The sequence below is a fragment of the Medicago sativa genome, chromosome 3 (genome assembly GCF_051527215.1).
Source record: "Medicago sativa cultivar Bolivia chromosome 3, Bolivia_mono, whole genome shotgun sequence".
NCBI lineage: Eukaryota > Viridiplantae > Streptophyta > Magnoliopsida > Fabales > Fabaceae > Medicago > Medicago sativa.
Genome location: NC_140751.1, coordinates 88,083,971 through 88,109,624, shown reverse-complemented (window position 1 = coordinate 88,109,624; position 25,654 = coordinate 88,083,971). Strand labels below are relative to the sequence as shown.

At 33.5% G+C, this 25,654-nt stretch overlaps 2 protein-coding genes and 1 long non-coding RNA gene across 3 annotated transcripts; 1 reads left to right on the top strand and 2 right to left on the bottom strand.

The window, feature by feature from the left end:
• Window positions 1–6,194: 6,194 nt before the first annotated feature.
• On the top strand, window positions 6,195–7,643 carry LOC146941536 (two-component response regulator ARR17-like). Its single transcript, XM_085755348.1, has 5 exons — window positions 6,195–6,488; window positions 6,685–6,764; window positions 6,905–6,982; window positions 7,093–7,163; window positions 7,257–7,643. Exons 1-5 carry the CDS (start codon window positions 6,359–6,361, stop codon window positions 7,363–7,365), a joined length of 468 nt encoding a protein of 155 aa, XP_085611474.1. The 5' UTR covers window positions 6,195–6,358; the 3' UTR covers window positions 7,366–7,643.
• Window positions 7,644–20,197: 12,554 nt separating this feature from the next.
• LOC146941535 (uncharacterized) lies at window positions 20,198–22,430 on the bottom strand. Its single transcript, XR_015032427.1, has 2 exons — window positions 21,968–22,430; window positions 20,198–21,728 (listed from the first exon to the last, which is right to left on the bottom strand). It is a non-coding gene; the product is annotated as an uncharacterized LOC146941535 (long non-coding RNA).
• A 411-nt stretch (window positions 22,431–22,841) lies between these two features.
• LOC146941534 (putative WRKY transcription factor 70) lies at window positions 22,842–25,052 on the bottom strand. The gene is made up of 3 exons (XM_085755346.1): window positions 24,623–25,052; window positions 24,357–24,458; window positions 22,842–23,535 (listed from the first exon to the last, which is right to left on the bottom strand). Exons 1-3 carry the CDS (start codon window positions 25,000–25,002, stop codon window positions 23,043–23,045), a joined length of 975 nt encoding a protein of 324 aa, XP_085611472.1. The 5' UTR covers window positions 25,003–25,052; the 3' UTR covers window positions 22,842–23,042.
• Window positions 25,053–25,654: the final 602 nt, after the last annotated feature.

The following is a 25,654-nucleotide window of genomic DNA, read 5'->3' as shown; positions in this document are numbered from 1 at the left end:
TTTTATGCTTATTTGTTTATTTCATTTTGTTTGATAATGACAAAAGGGGGAGTATATGTGACAAGTATTTAAAGGCTCTGAGCCCCATTAATGGCATTTGAAATTTTTGAAAAACTTCTATCATTGTGACCTTATTGGTATAAGCTATGAACGAACTAAGAAGTATCAAAATTCAAGTAAAATTAATTGAACCATTCTTCTTTTCTATAAGTTAATTCTTTCATTGATTCAATTTTTTTTTAAAAGCTCTGATATTTTTTATTATGCGAAAAATGAATTTAATTAACCTGGATAGAACTTAGGGGGAGCTTACAAACCTCACCTTAAAGACTATCAGACTCAGGGGGAGTTTGAGCTTGCAAACCTCAGACTCTGAGCTTACAAACCTCAGAACCCCAAAGTCAACTTGTTAATTAGATTAACAACAATTGATCAATTTTAAATACTTTTGTTTGTCATCATCAAAAAGGGGGAGATTGTTGGAACAAAATGTGTTTAACAATGAACCTTAAAGAGTTTTGATGATAACAAGGTATTAAAAATTGTAAATTGGACTAGCTAATTTTTGTTCAAGTGTACAGGACCATAATTATAAAGTTACATCATCATTGGTTCTGAATGAGCAAATAAAGAGCAAAGGAAACAACAAAAATTTGAAGCTTGGACGCTCCTGAAGGCAACTTGTTGCTGAAGAGAAAAAGCGCTCCTGAAGATAAAAGTCGCTTCTGAAGTAAGGATAATGCTCCTGAAGTTAAGACGCTTCTGAAGTAAGAATAGTGCTCCTGAAGACAAGAAGTCTAGAAGTCATATCATCAGAAGCTGCATCATCAGAAGCTGCAAAAGTCATATCATCAGAAGCTGCATCATCAGAAGCTGCCTCATCAGAAGCTATTTCACCAGAAGCTGAATCTCAACTGGATTTGCAAAAGATTCAAGAATTGAAGAATTATCAATGCAAAAGCTGTCCATTGGATTCGAAAACACAAACAAAGGATTAGTGGAATTTTGCAACGGTCATTTCAAAGGTGTTTGAAGGCTTGTGCTTGCATTTTGGACGAAAGCGTTGACATTGTACTTTGTACGAATTGTACAACCACGTTCTCCACTACTCTGTTTTGTGTCCACGCTTCAAGACAAGAAAACAGCTCCAGAATACGGTCTCGCCTGCATATATGTTCCTTTGGATAAGGAATGGATTTCAAATTGGTTCTTCATAGGACAACAGCCAAATCAGGCAAAAGATCATTGGTGAAAGATCAAGCTTCAACAAACGACTCTTTGGTGTGCTGGCAATTTCACAACGTCTCTTTCACACCTCTATATAAAGGAGTGAAGACCTAGAGTTTTGGCAATGCAAGAACGCTGAACGAAAGACTCACAAGATTTTCACAAGTACCAAACCTCTGCTGAAATTGTTCTGCATTCACTTAGAATTTCTGTGTCTCAAAGTCATATCTTAGAAATTCTTAAGTCCATTGAGTCTGTATCTGATTTGTATTGTGAGCACCTCTGATTGTATATCAAGTGTTCAACCTTAAACAATTTTCTGTGTAATTTTGTTTAGTTAGGAAGTCTCTTGCAGTTGTGCTTGAGCAGGAAGTCTCTTGATTGTGTTCTTGAGCAAAGGAAGTCTCTTGCTTGTGTGCTTGAGCATTGGAAGTCTCTTGCTTGTGTGCTTGAGCATTTGTAATCAGATATTACTCATAGTGAAATCTCCTTGGAAGTGCAAGGGGGACTGGACTACTTCCGGATTGTGGAAGGAACCAGTATAATTGCTTTGTGTCGTTCTTCTTCTCTCTCTCTGTTTTATTCCGCTGCATTTAGATTCTGATTATCACTTCAGAAGCTGTCTCACCTAGCTTCTGATCAGTGTGTTCAGTTTTTAGGAGAAACGAAGAATTTTTCAAAACACAATTCAACCCCCCTTCTTGTGTTTTTCTCACCTTCACATACAAGGAGGTTCATTGGTGGACCTTTTTTTGGGAGGTCCATATTAGGGGGCACCTATATATATATATGGGTTAATATGTCTTTACCCCCCTGTAATATAGGCGAGTTCCGGTTTTCCCCCCTGTAAAAAAGATTCTTTCGATTCCAACCCTGTAATATAAAGATTCCGTCGAAAACCCCCCTGAGCACATTTGAGACCCCCCAGCTGATGACGTGGCATGACGTGGCGCGCTGAGTCACCCTTGTCTGATGACGTGGCATGACGTGGCTTGCTGACTGTATAATTAATTTTATTTTTTATTTTTTTATAGGGTACACGTGGCATTTGTAATATTTTTATTTCTTTACCCCCCTGTAATTTAGGAGAGTTCCAGTTTTACCCCCTGTAAAAATTTTAAAAATAAAAAAAAATCTGGAAAATTTAAAAAATATTTATTTTTTTTAAAAAAATGCTGGAAAATTAATAAAAATAGAAAATAATTAAAAAATACAAAAAAAAATTTAAAAAATTAAAAATCTGGAAAAAAATGCTGGAACGATTTTTGGGTCCTCCAAATCTTTATCACTAAAGTTTGGATTTTTTTTGAAATTTAGAAGATATTTAAAAATACTGGAATTTAATTTTCAAAATAAAAAAGTTTAGATTTTTTTTGCGAAGTTCAAAAGACAATGGAAGAGCAACTTAAGGTACTCACTTTTTAAATTTTAATGTCTCTTAAATAAGACACTTTTTAAATTTTTTTAAGTAAAAAGAAAAATACATTAAAAAAAAAGAGAGAGATACAGAGACTGGGGGGACATAAAACCTAACCCAGTTAAAACCCAAAACGGGCATACATCATTATAAATCAGACCAAGCGAAACAGTCCTAAAATATCCTAACAAAAATTCACTAACCATGAGCATAACATAGCGAACCCGCGTACGGGGACGAAACCAGATTACAAAAAAAATATGAATAGTGAACATTTGCCAAAAACAATTAGGATTTAATTTTAGCGAATGGATTGATTGTAATTGGATTTTAAAAAAATATATATCCAGATTTTTAAAATTTTAAATATTTTCTAGTTTTTTTATTTCGCAAAAAATCTAAACTTTTTTATTTTGAAAATTAAATTTCAGTATTTTTAAATATCTTCTAAATTTAAAAAAAATCCAAACTTTTTTACAATTTTTTAAATTTCGAAAAAAATCTAAATGTCTTTTCTGCTTTTTTATTTTCTTTTTCGAAAAAAATAATCTGATTTTTTGTTATTTTTAAAATTTAAAATAAAATCAATCTTTTATTTTTTTAAAAAAATTCTGATTTTTTGTTATTTTTAAAAGATTTTCAGTTTTTAATTTTTATTATTAAAATGATTTAATGATGTGGTATGTATATACACACATGTCATGCGAAATTTTTTTTCCAGATTTTTATTTTTTTTTATTTTTTAATTATTTTCAATTTTTATTAATTTTCCATAATTTTTTTAAAAAAATAATTTTTTTTTGAAAATTTTCCAGATTTTATTTTTTATTTTTAAAATTTTTACAGGGGGTAAAACTGGAACTCGCTTAAATTACAGGGGGGTAAAGAAATAAAAATATTACAAATGCCACGTGTACCCTTTAAAAAAAATAAAAAATAAAATTAATTATACAGTCAGCAAGCCACGCCAGCAGACAAGGGTGACTCAGCGCGCCACGTCATGCCACGTCATCAGCCGGGGGGTCTTAAATGTGCTCAGGGGGGTTTTCGACGGAATCTTTATATTACAGGGTTGGAATCGAAAGAATCTTTTTTACAGGGGGGAAAACCGGAACTCGCCTATATTACAGGGGGGTAAAGACATATTAACCCTATATATATATATATATATATATATATATATATTCCTTTTATTAAAACTTGTGGTTTCAAAAGGAGTTTTAGGAAAATGAATTTTTAAATTAATCGAATGATATTTTTGGAATAATATCATTAAACATAATAGAACTTGTTTGAATTCTTCCTATATTTAAAATTTAAAACCTGTTTAAAAATTTAAGTATGAAACTTTTTAAACTTTTACAATATTTATCTAGTTTTAAATTGCAATATTTTGTTTGTAAGAATTAACTCAACTACAAATGCCTATATTGTTATGTTAAACATCTTCACTGGGTTCAAACTCAAGACCTCACAATTGTATGTTAGAGTTTGAGATGATGTTTGCCACTTCGTTTACGGATAAAAATTTAAAATATTTTATAAATTGTAGATAAAAAACAATAATGGCCTATTTAGGCAAATATTGTATTTTTTTTAAAAGAATTTATCTTTTGTTTCTTAATTTTTTTCATTAATTTATTGCGATTTTTAATAAAACCACAATTTATATAAAGAAATTTACCACAGTTTAGCTTCAAAGTAGTTTATAAACCAGAAAAAACTAAAAACCACCAAACAACCCAACTCTCATTGTTTTTTTTTATTTGGTACAAAAAGCTCCTAGTTGTAATTTTAACTTTAATGCAGCTTATTCCTTAAAAAAAAACTTTAATGCAGCTTATGTGCTAAAAATAGCTGGCCAAACAATCATTTAATAAGAAAAAAATTCTTATTTTTTCTTGGTTACAGAAAAAGTTCATTAGACGTACACTATCATTAAATAAATTTACATTGACATTCGATAAAAAAAAAGGAAAATGCTAGATATCAAGAATGAATTTTCTTGATGAATTCAAGAATGACATGGCAGAATAATCACCCTTAAATTTTAATCTTATTTATTAAAGTTTCATAAAAAAAATATATATAACACCCACCACCCCATGATTTCCGGCCATGCTGAGATTAATTGGCTAACATTAATTTCGGGACAATTTCTTGATAAAATCTTTCTTGATAAATAGCATTGCTCAAAAAAAAAATGGAATGGGGGCAAAATGCTAAATTTGCATAATATATGCATGTAAAATTGATTAACGGTGCAAATCATTTAAATTTATACTATATATAAAGAGAATGCATGAGTTTAGACAACCTTTTTTCTTATCTATTTTACCCTTCATTTAAGCTATTTTATTTACTATTTTATTATTTAACGATATTATTTTAATTTTTAATTAAAAAATTGAATATCATTAAAATAGGACTATCCCACGACAATAAAAACAATATTATATAAACTATATATATATAAAGGGATATGGATTTTGCGCTCACTATTTTATTATTCCAATTATACCTTTAATTAAAAGATAAATATAGTTTGTTAGATTTGTTACAATTTGAAATTCACAAATATTCGTACTTGTAATTTTAATAAAAATTATAATTTCATATAAAATACTATTTTGAAACAAAAATAAAATAAAATACCGTTCATAATTTACACGTGTTAACGTAATAAAAAAAATGAAAAAACAAATACTCGTCTTTGCACTAGTCATAGTAATAATAACTTTCCAGTCAATCCTTTAAAAAAACTTTCTTGTCAAAAAAATAATAATAACTTTTTTACTCGGATATTAGTAAATTAATAGTAAAATAATTTCAATCGTCAAATTATTTATTATTTTTCTTATTTCTTGTAAAAAAATCCGAAATAGTTCTTAATATATAAAAGAAGAATCGTTTTCAATTAATAATTTTAATTTTATAGTTTTCTTTATACGTCTTAACTTATCGGTATTCAAAACAACGGCGCCTCACGTTTTGATAAGCGGTTTCTTTGACTAAATAATTATGATATTTTGATTCCCTATAAGCGTAAAAGTGTAGTGTTTACTATATCCATCAAAGTTCAATTATATAGTTTTTTTTCCGTTCAATGATTCTCTTTAAGCGTAAAAGTGTAGTGTTTACTATATCCGTTAATGTTTGAACATAGAGTTTTTTTTCGTTCGAACTCAAACCTAGGATCTCAAACTTCTTTAGGTTTATGTCAAACAAGTAACCATATACAAATGAAATGAGACAGATAGAGATTTGATGAGGAGAGTGTAGTAGGATTTGGTTATGTTATTGAATACAATGAGTACAGGGGTGGGGACTGAATCAAATCCTTAGATACCCGAAAAGGATCACGAAATATCTGTGACCAGCTGATAAAAACTTTCTCTCTCTTTCTCTTTTACCAATCTTTCCATAATTTATTTTTTTCTTTCTATAATTCTTCTTCACTCACCAACCACATCACCTTTGAATTCATTTCCATTTCCTTTTGCACTTTTTGCACACACATATATATATAAGATAGGACAGGACATCCTTCATGTATCTCTTGTGACTTTCAAGTCTTTGTGTTCATTTATATGAGTCTGCGTTTTGTTTTTCTTTTTGTCCTCTTCTATTCTCTACATTTAATATTATAGTACCGTCCTCTATTTATTGCAGCTACGTTACCACCTTCTTATAACTTCTTCATTGTCATTACTCATGGCTTCTGATTCCTCTTCTTCAAAGTGGGTGATGGAAAATGGTGACATTCCTCATGTTCTTGCTGTTGATGACAATATCATTGATCGCACACTTGTTGAGAAACTCCTCAAGAATTCCTCTTGCAAAGGTACGTACACCTATCTCTCACTCAACCATTTTCTGTTATATTCTTTTTCACTTTTTCAAACTAACTAGCTTTACACTGCACGTATATCTTCTCTTCTCATTTACACACATGCTTTTGATGTTTGATGTTTTTTTTTTTGGTCAATATTTTGGTGATTCTGTTTGATTGAATGGGCTTTTTGTTGGATACACTACAGTTACCACTGCTGAAAATGGGCTGAAGGCATTGGAGTTGCTCGGCTTGTCAGGTGGTGAACAGAACACTTTGGAGAATGGAGTATGTTTTCTCTTTATGTGCATACATTTTACCAAAATGTTACTAACAAAACACACAATGACACTGAATTTGACATCAAATTTTGATGTTTAAAATTCATTTCTCACTTGCTAACAAGTGACTATTTCTGGTTTTTGTAGGGACCCAAAGTGAATTTGGTCATCACAGACTACTGCATGCCAGGGATGACTGGCTATGAGTTGCTTAAGAAAATTAAGGTACTTGCTGCAAAATCTTGTATATTACTATTTTTTTCACAATACAGTATTGCTGCATTATATATATGATATAGTAACACTAACAACCCCAAATTGGATATTATTTTCAGCAATCATCTGTGATGAAGGAGGTTCCTGTTGTGATCATGTCATCTGAGAATATACCAACAAGGATCAACAAGTAATTATTTGTCTCCAGCACTAACAATGCCATTTTTTTTGTATCTTTTTCTTTTGTTTAACCTACTCAATCATTGTTGTGCTGAAAAAGCAGGTGTATGGAAGAAGGGGCTCAGATGTTCATACAAAAGCCTCTCAAACAATCTGATGTAAAACAACTGACAGGCCAGCTGATGAATTTGGGAAGGTTGCAAAAGAATTGAAGAAAGAAGAAAGCAATGCAAGATATCACCCTTAGGCCTTAATAAGATATGCTTAGGAGTAGGAATGCATATCATTGTTTTGAGGATGTTGTACTCTAGTTTAGGCCAGTTCTTTTTCCTAGAGTATACTTTAAGTCTTTTTTTTTTTTTTTTAAAGTTGTCCTGCTTCACCATGGTGGAGGTTAGTTTTATATGTTACAGTTAAGAATAAAAAATAAAAGGGTGTTACAATTAAGAAGTTAGTCTTTTTATAGTTAATGCAAACATTTTCCATTTCATTTATTCTCGAATCTAAAGTTCATCACGAATTTTCTGTCTATACCTTCATAATACATGAATAGTACAATTTTCCAATACCAAAAGAGTGTGAGTGAAAGAAGTGTTGTGTCTTGCAAATTTTGTGTTACACCATTGGAACAATAAATCTTACCATTGGATTAAGTGAGATGTGATATCACTTATTGATCTAGTGATGTAAAACAAACTATTGCATGATAAACACTATCTTGTATGTGCACCATAGACTTATAGGCTGCTTGGTTTGGCGGTGAAAGAGAGATTCATGTGTTCCAACACCAATTTTTTGAGGTTTTAACAAGCTACAAATAGTAGCTTCTCCTCAAACGCAATATTCCCTCGCGAAACAAACATATCATTAGTCCAAAGAGAAGTGACGATCAACGCAAACACTTTTTAGTTTCACATCTAGGGATGATTATTGGACTCAGGCCCGATGGATACCCGCGAAAAATACCTGCAATGGATAGGGTGGAACCCTGCTTTCATGGGTCCGGGTAAGGGTACTATACTGCCCAAGCCTACAACCCGCATATACATATGTATATTATATGATAAATATTTTATTTATTTTTTATGTATAATTAATTTATTTATTTTGCTATTTGAGCCTTAAACTAAATCTAAAAACTACTTAATACAGTAACCGCTCCCTCCTATTGGTGTACAATTTTTTAGGGATATCTTGGTTTTTTATTTGGCTAAATACTACGATTTGTTCTATTTTATGAGTTGATTTGAAATTTTTTGGACCATGATTTTATTTCAATTGTGATGTTTTATTGTCTTTTCACAGTTAAAGTGCAGGAAATGAATGCGGGTATGACCACTTATGTGCACATAGGATATGGGGAAGGGCACTAAAGTTTGTTGCCCACGAAGGTACAATTGTTTTTTATAGATGCGGGTATGGGAAAGAGCGTTGTAGTACCCTGCCCATAGAGTACCCATTGCCATCCCTATCAATCACATTTCCTGATTCTGAAAACCAGACATGAAATTTCCTTGCATTTGCCTCCGTTGTCCTAGGATAGAAGAAAAATTCCAAAACCAAAAGAGATGGCTACATTAAGAAATGTAGTCATGCTTTTTGCATGATACAACACTATCTTGTTTGTGCATCATAGACTTATAAAATGCTTGGTTTGGCGGTGAAAGAAGGATCCATGCGTTCCAATTCCAACACTAGTTAATTTGTTGTGGTTTTAACAAGCTATAAACAATAGTTTCTCCTCAAACACAATATTCCATTGCGAAACAAACACATCATTATTCCCGATAGATGCGACGATCAATGCAAACATTTTCGTTCCACATTTCCCAAATCTGTAAACTAGGCATGAAACTTCCTTGCCTTTGCCTCCGTTGTCCACGGATAGAAAAAATTTCCAATACCAAAAGAGATGGCTACATTAACAAAACACAATATAGTGGCTCTAAATAGGTAACTCGTTAATAAGTTAAGAAATATCGAAAGAGTTATAAAGAGATTCATAGTTGAAACCCTAAAAATTAGAATAATCACTATCTTACTAACATTTACATGTAAGTAGTTTTAATTTTAAAGAAGATTTAGAGTTTAAACGCCCTTACAAACATTTGTCTTTTCAAAAATAAAATAAAATACAATATCATAACTTACTCTTACAAAATTTCAAATTGTTTACACAATCATGTGAAGAATATGATCAAAAGAAATGAATAAGTGTTGGAACACTAGTCATTCTAGTGAAGAAAATTGGAAAGAAAAACACTATGAAAGAACTAGTGTGTAGGTGTGACTTAAAAATGTCCCACATTGGAGGGTCACCCCAACTAGTAAGTGTTTATATATGGGCAAAGTGACCTCCAAGGGTGTGCCCTTGGGGTACCCAATTTTGTGAACGGGTGAACGCTTACAAAATATATATAATATATCACGCGCGCCGTTGTTCGATCGACGGGCCGAGCTTGGGCTTGGGTCGTGGGTTAAAAAAAAATGATATATATATTTTTTGTCACTTGAAAATGTTAAATTAATTAATTAATTAATTTAATCATTATCCGTAAGCGCTACGCGTAACAAATAAATTTGTTACGATCCAACGCGTATCCAGAAACTTCCGGATATATCCAATTAAGAAACAAAACGCGTTTGCTTAAGGATTAAGCAGACTTAATCCTCAAGTCACTCGTTTTTTTGTTACAAACTCTCCCTATAAAAGGAGAGCTCGCCCCATTCATTCTTCACACCAAATCTCACAGTCGATGCTTCCTGTGCGGTTTCTCTCTTCTCCCTCCGATTTGTGTTAACGAGTCATTCTTCATCTTCTACTCCTTTCTGTCCCGTCGGTTTCGAATAGAGCAGTTATGTACCGTATCGAGTGGCTTCGATCAAACGATTGAACCATACTTTGAGGTGTAATTCTAGAGCGACTATATACTGTGCAGTATATACTCGTAACAGTGATCTGGGCTGTTTTATCCTGGAGACGGCGTGGTTGTTAGTCTACCTTGCACAAACTAGGGTAGTGCCGCGAAACGTCTTAAAGAAAGCCACCTGGTCGTGACTCACCCAGTAATTTCGTTCGGTATATTTTTAAATCGAAAACTAACAATTCAACAATTTTAAGACGTTTCTGAAACCATGAGTACCAACAACGAAATTACTGTATCTGGAGCAGCTGTCGATTTCAACAAACCGTTTAAGTTTCACAGTAGTAACTTCAAGCATTGGCAAACAAAGATGATGTTTTTTCTAACTACTAAAAAGGTTGCCCACGTCTTGAAGAACAACGTACCTGTGATACCGTCGATGTCGGTTCCTATGGAAACGACTAGTAACGGTAAGACAGCAGTGGCTACAGATGCTTCTGTATCTGCGTCAAATGCTGAGTTGGAAAGGCTTACTGCCGAACATGCTGAAAAGGTGAAACAGGCTGAAAAGGATATACTCCTCTAGCAAGATTATGATTGCATGTGCAAGAATTATATTTTGAACTGTCTTGCGGATCATCTATATGATCTGCATCTTATTCATAAGACAGCTAAGGATGTTTGGGATGCTCTTTAGAATAAGTATAACACTGAAGAGGTTGGCTCAAAGAAATTTGCTGTGAGCCGGTACCTAAACTATAAGATGAACGACAAGAAATCTGTCGAAAAACAATCTCAGGAGCTTCAGAACATAGCTAATGAGATTTTTGTTGAAGGGATTCAATTACCTGAGCAGTTTCAGATTGCTGTGATAATTGATAAACTGCCCCTTGCTTGGAAGGACTTCAAGAATGCCCTTAGGCATAAGACTAAGGAGTTTTCTCTTGAAAGTCTGATTACTCGACTTCGTATTGAAGAAGAGGCAAGAAAACAAGAACTGAATGAAGAGGTGTTTGCTGTCTCGAACAACAACACTAAAAAGAAATCTGTGGGTGCTGTTCTGAAGCCTACGGGCAAACAATTTAAGAATCAGAACCGCCCTGTAAATAAGAATTCCAATCGGAATAAGAATGGGAACCCACAAAAAGTCCCAAGAGCTCAACCATCAAAGAATGACCCTGCTCAACCGGTTAATTGCTACAATTGCGGACAACCAGGTCATATGGCACGAAAGTGTAGAAACCCATCCACTAAACCGGCTCTAGCTCAGGCTCACTTGACAACAAATGAGGAGCAGCCGTATACTGCAATGACAACTGAAATCAACTTGGTGGGTGGATCTGATGGTTGGTTCTTATTGGTATACACGACTCTGTCACGTTAATAAACGAATCATTTCTAATATAAGCATTATCGGTTTAATTCCTAAGTTATCTTTGAATGAATTTGAAAAAATGTCAGTTTTATCTTTGAATGAATTTGGAAAACGTCAGTTTTGTAGTCAAGCAAAAATAACAAAGGATCGCATAAATCTGTAATAAGAGAAACCGAACCATTTGAATTAGTACATTATGATATATGCGAACTTGATGGTAACTTAACTAGAAACGGGCAAAGATACTTTATAACTTTTATTGATGATTGCTCTGATTACACTTATGTGTATTTAATGAAAAAAAAAACAAAAGTGAAGCGCTTGATATGTTTAAAATATTTGTTAAAGAAATTGAAAATCAATTCAATAAAAGAATCAAGTGTTATCGTAGTGACAGAGGCACCGAATATTTATCACACACATCCAATGAGTATTATAAAGAGCACGGAACAACTGCACCTTACTCTCCTGAGATGAACGGTAAAGCGGAAAGAAAAAAAAATCGAACCTTTACCGAATTAGTAGTTGCTATCATGCTTAATTCTGGTGCAGCGCCTCATTGGTGGGGAGAAATTTTACTGACTGTTAGCTATGTGCTAAACAGAGTACCTAAAACTAAGAACAAAATTTCTCCTTATGAAATTTTGAAGAAAAGACAACCAAACTTGTCTTATTTCCGAACATGGGGCTGTTTAGCCTATGTTAGAATTCCCAATCCCAAGAGAGTCAAACTAGCCAGTAGAGCCTATGAATGTGTATTCATTGGGTATGCCTTGAACAGTAAAGCATATAGGTTTTATGACCTAAAGGCTAAAGTGATCATAGAATCAAATGACGCTGATTTCTATGAAACAAAATTTCCCTTTCTATCAAGAGATAGTGGGGGTAATAGTGGGGGCGCAAATATGAACTCTACACCTGATCACAATCCAGTGATTAGGGATAGTGATAAGAACATCATAATTGATGTAACAGAACTTCGAAGAAGTAAGAGAGCAAGAACTGTTAAAGAGTATGGACCTGAATATGTGGTCAATACATTAGAAGAGGATCCATCAAATCTCAAAGAAGCTTTGTCTTCCTTGGATGCAGACTTATGGCAAGAAGCCATAAATGATGAAATGGATTCTCTACTGTCAATGGCACTTGACTGAACTGCTTCCAGGCTGCAAACCAATAGGTTGTAAATGGATTTTGAAAAAGAAACTGAAACCTGATGGAACTGTTGATAAATACAAGGTACGCCTTGTAGCCAAAGGTTTCAGACAAAGAGAAAATATAGATTTTTTCGTTACCTACTCACCAGTTACTCGAATCACATCCATAAGGGTACTTATTTCCTTGGCTGCTGTTTATAATTTGATTGTACACCAAATGGATGTGAAAACTGCTTTTTTGAATGGTGAGTTGGAAGAAGAAATCTATATGGAACAACTTGAAGGTTTTGTAGTCCATGGACAGGAAAGCAAAGTCTGTAAGTTGGACAAATCTCTGTATGGTCTAAAACAAGCCCCTAAGCAATAGCATGAAAGGTTTGACAACTTGATGATTTCGAATGAGTTCAAAGTGAATGAAAGTGACAAATGTATCTACTACAAGTATGATAAAAACATTTGCACTATCTTATGTCTATATGTAGACGATCTACTCATATTTGGGTCAAACATTCCTGCCATAAATTCTGTGAAATCACTGTTGAGTAACAACTTTGATATGACCTAGGAGAAGCTGACGTAATTCTTGGCATCAAGATTACTAGATCAGATAAAGGAATTTCCTTGGATCAGTCTCACTACGTTGAGAAGATATTAAGGAAATACAACTACTTTGATTGTAAACCTGCAAGCACACCCTATGATCCAAGTGTAAAACTGTTCAAGAACACTGGAGATGGTGTTAGACAAACTGAATATGCGAGCATCATTGGCAGTCTCAGATATGCCACTGATTGTACTAGACCCGACATTGCCTATGTCGTGGGACTCATATGCAAGTTTACAAGTAGGCCAAGCAAGGAGCATTGGCATGCTATTGAGAGAGTCATGAGGTACCTGAAAGGGACTATGACATTAGGACTGCATTATCAAAAATATCCTGCTGTACTTGAAGGGTACAATGATGCAGATTGGAACACCTTGTCGGATGATTCCAAAGCGACCAGCGGCTATATATTTAGCATAGCTTGAGGAGCTGTTTCTTGGAAGTCTAAGAAGCAGACCATTCTGGCTCAGTCCACAATGGAATCTGAGATGATAGCACTAGCTACTGCTAGTGAAGAAGCAAGTTGGCTAAGATCCTTGCTAGCTGAGATCCCTCTATGGGAAAAATCGATACCTGCTATGTTAATTCATTGTGATAGTACCGCGGCTATTGCAAAGACTAAGAATCGTTATTACAATGGTAAGAGACGACAGATAAGGCGAAAACACAGCACGATTAGAGAGTGTATCTCTAATGGAGCGGTTAGAGTTGATTTTGTACGTACGAATGAAAACTTAGCTGATCCTTTGACGAAAGGACTTAATAGAGAGAAAGTCCGAGAAACATCCAGTAGGATGGGACTAATGTCTATCGCCCACTGAATGATGGTAACCCGACCTATATGACTGGAGATCCCAAGATTTAGGTTCAATGGGTAAAAACAAGTCATGAAGTGGTAGAACATGCTATGAGAGAAAGAATATAGAAAGCATGATCCTGCATCGAAAGAAGGATGATGTAATAGTAACTCTTAATGAGATCTATACTCTATGTTGAGTGGGGTACACAGCTACAGGAGTACCCTTGATAGACTCACCTATACGAATGTGGAACTTAGGCCGGTCCTATGGAATTTCGAGGCAGAATTCCTAGAGCATTCGTTAAAACCGGGATACACGTGCAGGGCCTTAAAACGCACGGGCTTTTAGAATACACCTATGAAAAGGTTTGTGTGTGGATTCTATGTCTGAGATAGAGTTCAATGCTGTAAGCAACTCTTGTTAAATCAGAATACCTTCCACTTTGCAAAGGTTCAAGTTGTTGGCGACATATTTGTTTAATAGCAAATCTTATGAAAACGTTTACGTTATTTCTCGAAACCATTTTGAAGTCAAGTCCATTGTTGGAACACTAGTCATTCTAGTGAAGAAAATTGGAAAGAAAAACACTATGAAAGAACTAGTGTGTAGGTGTGACTTAAAAATGTCCCACATTGGAGGGTCACCCCAACTAGTAAGTGTTTATATATGGGAAAAGTGACCTCCAAGGGTGTGCCCTTGGGGTACCCAATTTTTTGAACGGGTGAATGCTTACAAAATATATATATATCACGCGCGCGGCGACGACGCCGCCGTCCGACCGGCCGGGTCGGGCCGGGCTTGGGCTTAGGTCGTGGGTTAAAAAAATGATATATATATTTTTTGTCACTTGAAAATGTTAAATTAATTAATTAATTAATTTAATCATTATCCGTAAGCGCTACGCGTAACAAATAAATTTGTTACGATTCGACCCGATCCAAAACGCGTATCCAGAAACTTCCGGATATATCCAATTAAGAAACAAAACGCGTTTGCTTAAGGATTAAGCAGACTTAATCCCCAAGTCACTCGTTTTTTTGTTACAAACTCTCCCTATAAAAGGAGAGCTCGCCCCATTCATTCTTCACACCAAATCTCACAGTCGATGCTTCCTGTGCGGTTTCTCTCTTCTCCCTCCGATTTGTGTTAACGAATCATTCTTCATCTTCTACTCCTTTCTGTCCCGTCGGTTTCGAATAGAGTGGTTAAGTACCGTATCGAGTGGCTTCGATCAAACGATTGAACCATACTTTGAGGTGTCATTGTCGAGCGACTATATACTGTGCAGTATATACCCGTAACAGTGATCTGGGCTGTTTTATCCTGGAGACGGCGTGGTTGTTAGTCTACCTTGCACAAACTAGGGTAGTGCCGCGAAAGCGACCTGGTCGTGACTCAACCAGTAATTTCGTTCGGTATATTTTTAAATCGAAAACTAACAATTCAACAATAAGAATGCAATGATTATACTATAGTCTATTGATTTCCCTTGTGCAAATCACCAATCGAAGTGTTTTCCGTAGTGGTGATGTCTATGATCATCCAAACCAAAACACTGCACAACGGGTAACAAGTGACAAACACGAATCGAATCTTCCAATACCTTTAAACATGCATGATGCTGCACGACAAGAACATGAGCAACATTTCATTAAGTTGTTCTTTCTCTTCGATCACCTTAATGCTACTCCTACGGTTCTGTTGCTCCATTTTATCAACAATATCAAATCAACTTAATTAACAAAAAAATCCATAAATTCAATATAAGTACTAGAATTAATTAGAATTGAGAATAAAAAACTACTAAATCATTGAAACAAGTGGCTTTTGGAAAAAAGAAAAGTTGGAGATTATATTAAGAATTGAATGAATATTTAAGCAAAGAATATTCGATTTTAGAGGATTCTACTAAGGATTTAGCAAAGCATATTGGAACGTTTTTTGTGTTTTTGAACTAGCCTGCCTAACTAATATCGGGTCAAGATCCTCTCTATTTATAACTTTTTCCATTTGTTGCAATTTGGAGAGAGAGAGATAGACAAAAAAAATAAGTGGTGGGTCCTATCACTAAGTGAACCCCACCATTTTTTTTTTTTGTGTTATCTCTCTCCAAATTGCAATAAATGGAACAAGTTATACATGGAGAGGATCTTTACCCACTAATATCTTTCTACGTAATTGCGTCTTGGTTTCGTTAATGATTAATTTGGCATTTGAAGTTGCAATCAAACTAGTTTAGTTGATTCTAGTTGACTAGGCCATTTACTTTGACTATGAGTATCAAAATTAGTTCCAACTGATTTTTTATGTTTGAATTTCAATTTTTTATTCAGTTCTATTAATTAAGTTTTTTTTTTTGAAGAAAGTTCTATTAATTAAGTTAACAAGTAACCAAAATGATTTAAAATTTTGATTACTCTTATTTCGAATCGATGTGTTATATCCATCCAACACCAAATTATTCTAGAACGGGGGAGAGGATAATAGTATACACATGTGTCTTTTTTCCTTAATTTAATAATAACGAAGTCAACTTCTTAACAAAAAAAAAATAATAAAAAATAACCAAGGTAACTTTTATTGAATTAAAAAAACGAATCAATGAGAACTATATATTCCAATTCCACACCCGGAGTCAAACCCGGTAATTCAAATCAGAATTTGACCAGGAGTGTTCTGTAGAAGTGATGTTAACTAGTGGGACGTAAATTTATCTAAGTGCAAACCAATTTCTATCATGACCTTTCTTTTAAGGGAAGTTTCTATCATGACCTTATTATTACCAATGTTGTTAGATTTTTTTTTCTTCAATGATGGAACTACATTATCTACATAAACCGGTGGAGTTTACTCCAGGGGAATTATTACAGATGTGAATATCTAATAAAGAAAAAGAAAATTTCATTGTAGTTAAATTGAAAGAGATATAAAGAAAAAGAAAATTTCATTGTAGTTAAATTGAAAGAGATATAATGAGCTCAATGCGCAAGAAGGTTTGAGCATTTATTCGCACCGCCGTTAACATGATGTAACTCAAGATTCATATTTGAAGTCCGAAGAATATGAAAGATGTCTACAAGTCCAGGTTGCAGATAAGAAATATTGATATAATCACGTTGAATTATATTCACTGCTACTTTGGATTCATATTCAATTAAAATGTGTAGAACATGTTAGGATTGAACAAGTTGAAGGCTTGGAAGAATCGTCCACAGTTGAAAGACGTATAAAGATCGACACAAATTTACCAGGTTGATCACGGATCAAATCACCACAAGCCGAGCTTCCATTGCTTGTAAAATATGATCCATCTAAATTGAGTTTGAATCATCTAGGAGGAGGATGGACCCAATTATGCTTCTAACGTGTATTATTGATTCCTTTGGATGTCTTTGAAAGTTGCAATTCAGTTGCAATATCATGTTAACTAAATTCCATAGCTTATCTCTCATATTTGACCAATAAGAAAATATGAGCATGCTCTTGTCCTTCTAAAGAGCCCACACCATTACTCCAAAAAAATATACACGTTAAGTTCCATTCAATCTAAACAAAAATATTGAGACCGAAGAACATTTCCAATGTTCTTCTTAAAAGAGAACAATTTATTTTCCCACCTTCTATGCAAAATTCCCTCTGAACCTGCTTGCTTTACTCTGGCTCTTTGATTCACTTATGTCAAACAACTATATTGATTATTGACATTCAGGATAAGGAGCATATAGCTTTGCTTGTAATTTCCAAAGGCTATATAACTTACATGAGTGGAAAGGGTAGAGGGGTTAAAGTATGTACGTATTTATATGCTGGTCAATGATGTCTATGTGATTTAGCCGGTCAACACTTTTCAATAAAAATATATAATTGATTTTAAAAAAAAAAAGTAGTTTCCGAAGCCGGGAGTCGAACCCGGAAATTCAACTTCAGAATTTACCATGAGAGCTACTTCGGAATTGGTGTCAATCTAATTGGCATAAACCAATATTAATGTAAAACAACAAGTATATTTTCAATTATTTTTCCTCTAAATAACTAAATGATAATAATCGTTCAAAATTCACACAATAGTGGATAGAGACCAACTTAAAAATTTAAATTTTTTTGTCAGTTGAACTATAATTTATAGACAGTATCATTTTCACCTTATTAGTTATCATCACTTTATTTCTGTGTATTTTTGTTATATGTTTAACTTCACTCAAAAATATATATTTATATTATCATATAAAATATTTGTATACAAATTTTAAAAATACAACACTTTTCCTCTCCAAAAAATAAATACAACACTGTTAAACTATTACACATTTTAATAGGGAAATTTACTTGTGTCCTCGTGAGTTTAGCTCAATTGGTAGGGACGATGCATAATATATGCGAGGTCTAGGGTTCAAACCCCGACCACCACAAAAAAAAGGGAAATTTACTTGTGACATATGCAGACACCGGTATGAATATATCACCGGTATGAATATATCAATAAAAATAGCCTGTCAGAAAAAAATATCAACAAAGGTATAAACTTTAGCATGGTCAATAATATTTAGATAACAAATTTAGATAAAAAAAAAAAGCTCATATGATAATTGGATTAAAGTCTTATTTTTTTTTATTTTTGAAAAATAATTCATAACAAAATTATATGAGTTAATAATTAATTTTATAAAAATTCTAACCGTTGAATATTAATTTATAAAAATTCTAACCGTTGAATCGAAAAAAGGATAAATATATATATTTTTTCCAAATATTACTTTGTTGTTTATTAAAAAAAATCAATAAAAATAGCCTGTCAGAAAAAAATATCAACAAAGGTATAAACTTTTTTTTTTTGAGAGAACAAAGGTATAAACTTTAGCATGGTCAATAATATTTAGATAACAAATTTAGATAAAAAAAAAGCTCATATGATAATTGGATTAAAGTCTTATTTTTTTTTTATTTTTGAAAAATAATTCATAACAAAATTATATGAGTTAATAATTAATTTTATAAAAATTCTAACCGTTGAATATTAATTTTATAAAAATTCTAACCGTTGAATCGAAAAAAGGATAAATATATATATATTTTCCAAATATTACTTTGTTGTTTATTAAAAAAATAAATAAATTTCATTATTTTTCTTTTAGTTTCATCGAGTAAAAAATTTTACACATGAAATATAAATGTTTTCCATAAAAAAATGTTTGCATTCTTTTTGAATCATATTTTTTTAGGAGTGGATCAAGGATCCTCTACGTAAAACTACCAAGATTAAATCTTTAAAGTCGGGTGGAACCAAAATTGATGGTAAAACACTCCCACAACATATTTAAGTTTAATGTTTTTACTGGTTAGTCTTTTAAGTTTTAAATTGGTCATTTAAGTCACACAACACTTGCAACGTTACCCTTTTCCGTCCAACCTTTTGAGAGCCAAATAAAGGGTTGCAACGTTATCCTTTTCACTTAAAAGGGTTGGACGAACAAGGACAACATTGCAAGTGTTGCGTGATTTAAATGATCAATTTAAAACTTAAAAGATTAAACCGATAGAAACATTACACTTAAAGGACCTTCAAAAGTATTTGACCAAGTAAAAAAAGAAGCAAGTGAGAGATAAAAATAGAGTTTTTTTTCTTAGGTAAAATAGAGTTATACCGTGTCACGTATAAATTTTGTGTTTGAAAATAACATAACTCTATCAATATGGTTATTTTTCATATTATATATCTACAATGATTTAAAAATCTCTATTTTTAAATGTGCTAGCAGTCAAAATTATTTTGTACAGAACAATTTTGTGACCCCATTGATACAATTATATTTAGGGTAAATACAGAGTTTGGTCCCTTAACTTATTTTTGCGTTTCATTTTGGTCCCTTAACTTTAAACTATCTCAATTTGGTCCCATAAGTATCTCTCCGTTTACCAAAGTGGTCCATTCCGTTAGTTTTTTTCAAAAAACGTTAACTTTGGCAAGGTAAGCTTCCAGGTGGCACATTGGAAGATATTAGCGTCGGCCTAGCCGAGGCTACACATTGGAAGACCTGCAATTCTGCACTTTCTCAACCACAACCACCACCTTCCATATCCAAATTCAACCACAACCACAACCACCACCTTTGATAAATTAAAATAGACAAGTGTTTATCCCATAAATCCCTTTCTTTCATTTCAAATAATCCATAACAACCCAATTTTCAATCCAACTCTACAGCAGCAACCAAACATAATCAAGGTCCAATTATACACACAAATAATCAAAAATATCCCAAGGTGGGCTCTAATTATGAGGAACTTACCATAAGTGATTTCTGCAATAACATAACAGCTTATGCAAACAACTTAATTTCAAACAGCTTCAGCTCAAAAATCAAACACCCAATTCAGCCCTAACAATTTCATAAAAGCATAAACTCATTGCATACTTTACTCATACTTGCATTCACAAAGTACCAAAGGAGTAACAAAAGAAAGAGGGTTCGGCCAGTTAAGAAGGAGGAAGAAAAGTTAAGCTGACATACATTCCCAAAGTCCCAATGATCATGAATTTGTGCTTGTATGTTGCATTTGGCAAGATTTGGCAATTAATGGATGAATGGTGAAGAAGGCAAGGGACACGTGAGGTAAAGAAGAGAGGAGAGGGACAAGTGTTTGTATAATTGGAGATTGAGTATTATACAACCAACACGTGGAGAAAGAAAGAAAGGGTGTGGATTGTGGAGTTAAGGCATTGAGAAATAATGGACTAGAACTTTGGAAATGAGAAGGAGTTTTGTTTTGACAAATATGATTTGGGTATGTTTGTTTTGGAAGTAAGAGCATCTCCAATGATAGAACCATATTTGTGTTCTTGAAGCATTTTGGTGGGGCCCAAAGGTGCCACATGTGTATTAAGAACATCCTTTCATTTTTACTCCAATGCAAAGAACAATATTTGTGTTCTTAACTTACATTATAGGGTCCCACAATTGGCCCCACATATTTTTATTTATTTCAATACTTATTATTTTTCAAAAACTTAAACCCATTTCCCTTTCTCTTTCCCAGCGTGTCCCCACTCCCCACCCTTCTTTTCCTTTTCTTTTCCTCTTTTCTCTCTTTGCTTTCTTTTCTCTGACGCAGAACCTGCAAGAACTAGTTCCCCCACAAGAACCGTTCTCCAAGCTGTCATCCACGTCACCCTCCTCCAATGCATAGAACAAAATTGTTGTGTTCTTGTGCTTAGAGAACAGTGTGTAGAACAAGCACTAAAGTTGCTCTAATGGATTTGAGCTTTTATGATGATGGGGTATAAGGATGGGGTTTATGATGATTGATGAAGATGATGCTGGTGATATAGTGATTAAAGAGTGGGTTTAATTTTATTTGTTTTGATTTTCTGGGTTTTTCATTGTGTAGCCTCGGCTAGGCCGACGCTAATATCTTCCAATTTGAAAACAAAGATGAAGCAGTTAACGTTTTTTGAAAAAAACCAACGGAAGGGACCACTTTGGTAAACGGAGAGATACTTATGGGACCAAATTGAGACAGTTTAAAGTTAAGGGACCAAAATGAAACGCAAAAATAAGTTAAGGGACCAAAGGCTGTATTTACCCATTATATTTACAAGGTTTTGTCTTGTATTCTTAGACATGCCTCCTGATAATGCACATCCTCCTGATTAATAGTTACTGAACCACTCTTTGGTAACTCAGAGATGCCACCACAGCTCACAGGATCTCTTTCTTGGCTCCATTGGTTTATTAATCAACCAAACCAAACCGCTTTAAACGCAATCTGGATACTTGCTATGTAGCAATATTGAAGTTAACGATAAATTGACTCATACATGCACCCCCTCGAATATATGGAAGAAGAATGCAATAGTTATTAATCAACAATGTAGATATATAAAACAAAACCACAAACACTGCTTGCACATAGATTTTGACAGATTCAAATAATAATGCAAAGCAAAGCTAACGACCATATGCCTAGTGTCTACCATGTATTGTACATTTCTCATTTTTTTTATGCCATACCCTACCTTGATTATGATATTTCTTGGTCGTAAGTTTGTAACTTGTAATTGTAAGGAATCCCCCAGAAATTTAAGTGACTCCTACCTCCCACATGCCACAGCACAACTACTCATAAGTCATTGAGACTTTTCTCCATCATTTAATTCATCGGTTGCTCTCCGACCACTTGATTTACAAATTGATAGAACAAGACAAATGTTACCTTTTTTTTATAATTGTTCAAGTATCTATATCTACTTAAAAAAAAAAAAAGTAAATATTAATCACTCTTATAATAAATTATTACTACTTTATAAATTTATTAAGTGGTTTTTTGTTTTGTTTTGAGAATTGATTTTTTTGTTTAGTGTTGTTGATTTGAAATGATTATTTCCTTCATAGGAGTTACTATATGTGCACACATCAGAAATTGTATGATTGCAAAGCCTATCTTTCCCCTATTATTTTAATAAATTATGTTATTTAAATATCAAATATTTCAAGTTAGGTTGATGATATTTAACATCAAATTTTGATGTTTGAAGGATCATTTCGCTTAATCAATTACCCTCTTGCGAGGCATGTCCTTGGACTACATCCCCATAGGCCATAAGGCATATTTCTATCTATCCCACTTGCTCAAATGATCACTCTGTCTCTTAGCTAAACGTCACAATTTGTGTGGACCAATTATCAAGTTTTTGTCTATGACATCCTCTTAAAAAAAAAGTTTTTGTCTCTGAAATATCACTCTCATCATGCTTTATCACAGTACAATGTATTCACCTTCCCACGCTCAAAGTTTGGATGATTGGATACATGTCCCACAACCTTTAGTTTCATTGCATTTTGTGGAGGCCATTAATTTGATCATCATATACAATATCTTGCAAAGATAAATGAAAAGCAAATTGTGCAACATACCTTTATATATGCACACGCCTACATATAATATCATATATGGCAGATAAAACTTACAAATGGTAACTGGTTACTCTAAGTAGAGTCTCTCTCTAAAGCACATTGTAGAAAAACTCTTCTGTACATCAAATTGACAGACGTGGAAGATCAAAATACGTACACACTCAATAAGCTAACTAATTAAAGCAAATGACTTTCATCAAAATATATCAAATCATTGCTGAAATCAGAAGAAAACACCCCAAAATCAATTTCAAGATTTTGAGATTCAGTGCAGGAATACACAATATCCTTGGAGAGTTCAAAATCCTTAAAATCAGACCACAAATTAGGATCCAATAAGTTGTCAGTAACATCACTCCTCGGAGTAGTATTGTCGTCGTTGTTGGGATATTCTTGTTTCACAATTGACCTTTCTGAGCTAATAACATGTGAATCTTGTTGATCATAATTTGTCAGAACCTCCTTTGAGTGAGGATTAGAATTCACAAGAATTGAATCCCAATTAGTATCTTCAGAGAATGAGACCATTTGTGGAGTTTGTAGGGTGGATTTGCATGTGTGAAAGCCAATGTATGTAATTTGGTACATTTCTGGATTCTCTTCTATCAATTGTACCTGTTTGGTTGCTTTGCAACCTTGGTCATGCTTCCGGGTGCACCTGAAGTAACTCCTGCAAATTATCATTGAAAAGGTTTCTTAGAAGACAAATTTCTTATACACAAGAAAATACAACACAAGTTAAACACTATACCAGCTAGCGCGGGTTAATTTGTATACTAGTAAAAATTGAGTGTCAAATGAATTGATTAACTAATTAGTGGGTCTCACTGTAAAAAAAAAAAAACTAATTAGTGGGTCTCAATTACCACTTGATAGTATATAATCTCATTTCAAAATCGGTTTCTTAATCGATTTAGTGCATGTTTAAAATCACAACGTGTCTGATACCATGATTTTGTTGAAACTATAAAGTGTATACAAAATTGCTTTTACTCACCATGATATTGAAACATGCACATAGCGGATGTTTGGTTATGCGGGAATACCAATTGATTTTGTAAGAGTTGATTTTGTAAAACTGATTTTAATTATAAAGTGAGTTGAATATAAAATGATGACATCTCCGTAAAAGTGAACCTAACCATAAATTTAAGTGTAAAATTTACTTTGGGGAATCAAAAGCTACAAATCATAATTTCAAGTTAGAATTAATTCTTAGAGACCAAATCAATTTTAATAAATATCACTCAAATATGTCCAAATCAATTATACACATCTAAAATCGCCTCTAAAATGCTTCTATAATCTGATCATACATCGATTTAGAACCGTTAAAAAATATTTTTTACTAGCTCAATTTTTTTGATGAACTTTTTTTTTTATGAATTTTTACTTGCTCATATTGTATAAATGGAACGAGTAAATAATAATGTCTTCAATTAGAAAGTTAACAAAAATCAGTAGAAAAAAGCAGAGGAAAATAATGATTACCTTGGGAAATTAGAATTGAGGATTTCCTTCTGACCGTACTTTCTCCAGGAATGAGTGTCACCAATTGTTTTAGAGACTATGGTCCTTGTCTCATCTGTTTTCCTGCACAATAATTAAGAATAAAGATTAGTAATTTCTTCTTATTATGTGATGTGTGAGAATAGTGCAAAAATAGAAAACAAAAAAATCAACAGGTTCCCACGTTTTCATTTCATTCCAACAAGGAAAAAAAAACATGTTTCCTTGTGTCCGTACAAAAATAGTACCTTCTTTTGTAGGAACCTCTTCGATCCTTTGTAGTTGGCGACAATCTCTTCTTACTCTCACTTGTATCTTCAGACTTCAAATCATCATTACAAGAAACTTCCACCAATGAACCATGTTCCCCTGAACCTGAATGATTCACATGATTCTGAGCAACCTCATCTAAACTACAATCTTCAGTAGAATTCATCACAGAAATAGTCTCAGAGAAAGATCTCAACACATTAGCCACCAATTCCTTAACAGAAGGAGACCCATCAGAACAAACAGGATTCTTAAGCAAAAGTTTTAGCTGAGTAGCATATTCTTTACCCTGAAGAAGCTCTTTTATGAGTAGCTTCTTTTTGTTGGCAGTGACAGTTTCAGGTAAAATAACACTCATTTGCTATATTTTGGTGTAGTGGATCAGGATCTGTTTGTGTTGTTGTTGTTGTTGGATTGGGTTAGGATTTGGCAAATATAGTGGTGGAAGAAAAGAAAAGGGTATGTTTTTGCTAGGAAAGTGGGATGTAAATGAAAGGAAAATATTAGGAAGGGAGATATGATGTTGAAATGTGAAAATATGATTCAATTTTTCCACAGATAATGATAAATATAACTTTGGCTTGGCTTGTAAAGGGAATAGATGACGTTAGGCTATTGATGTAATGCTTACGTTCATTGATATGCTTTTTGTAATAAGCAACTTGTGTGGAAAATACTTGGGTGACATAATGTCACCGTGACATTAAATCTGGGTCACACAAAGGTGTTGTGTTGTGTGGCACAGATGTGTTGTATGTGTTGTGTGGCCCAGATGTTGTGTGACAATGTGTGTTGTGTGGCTCAGATTTAATGTCACGGTGACATTATGTCACCCAAGTGCTTCCCAACTTGTGTCTAGATGACAATTAAGTACTTTTTCTTTCTATTATTAGTACATCTAATCTAGATTAAGTTAGTGCTAATCCAAAGTGCCGCTGAATTTCGTTGTCATTTCTGATTACCACTTTTTAATTTATATACCTCTAATCAATGCCTAAACGTGGCCACCA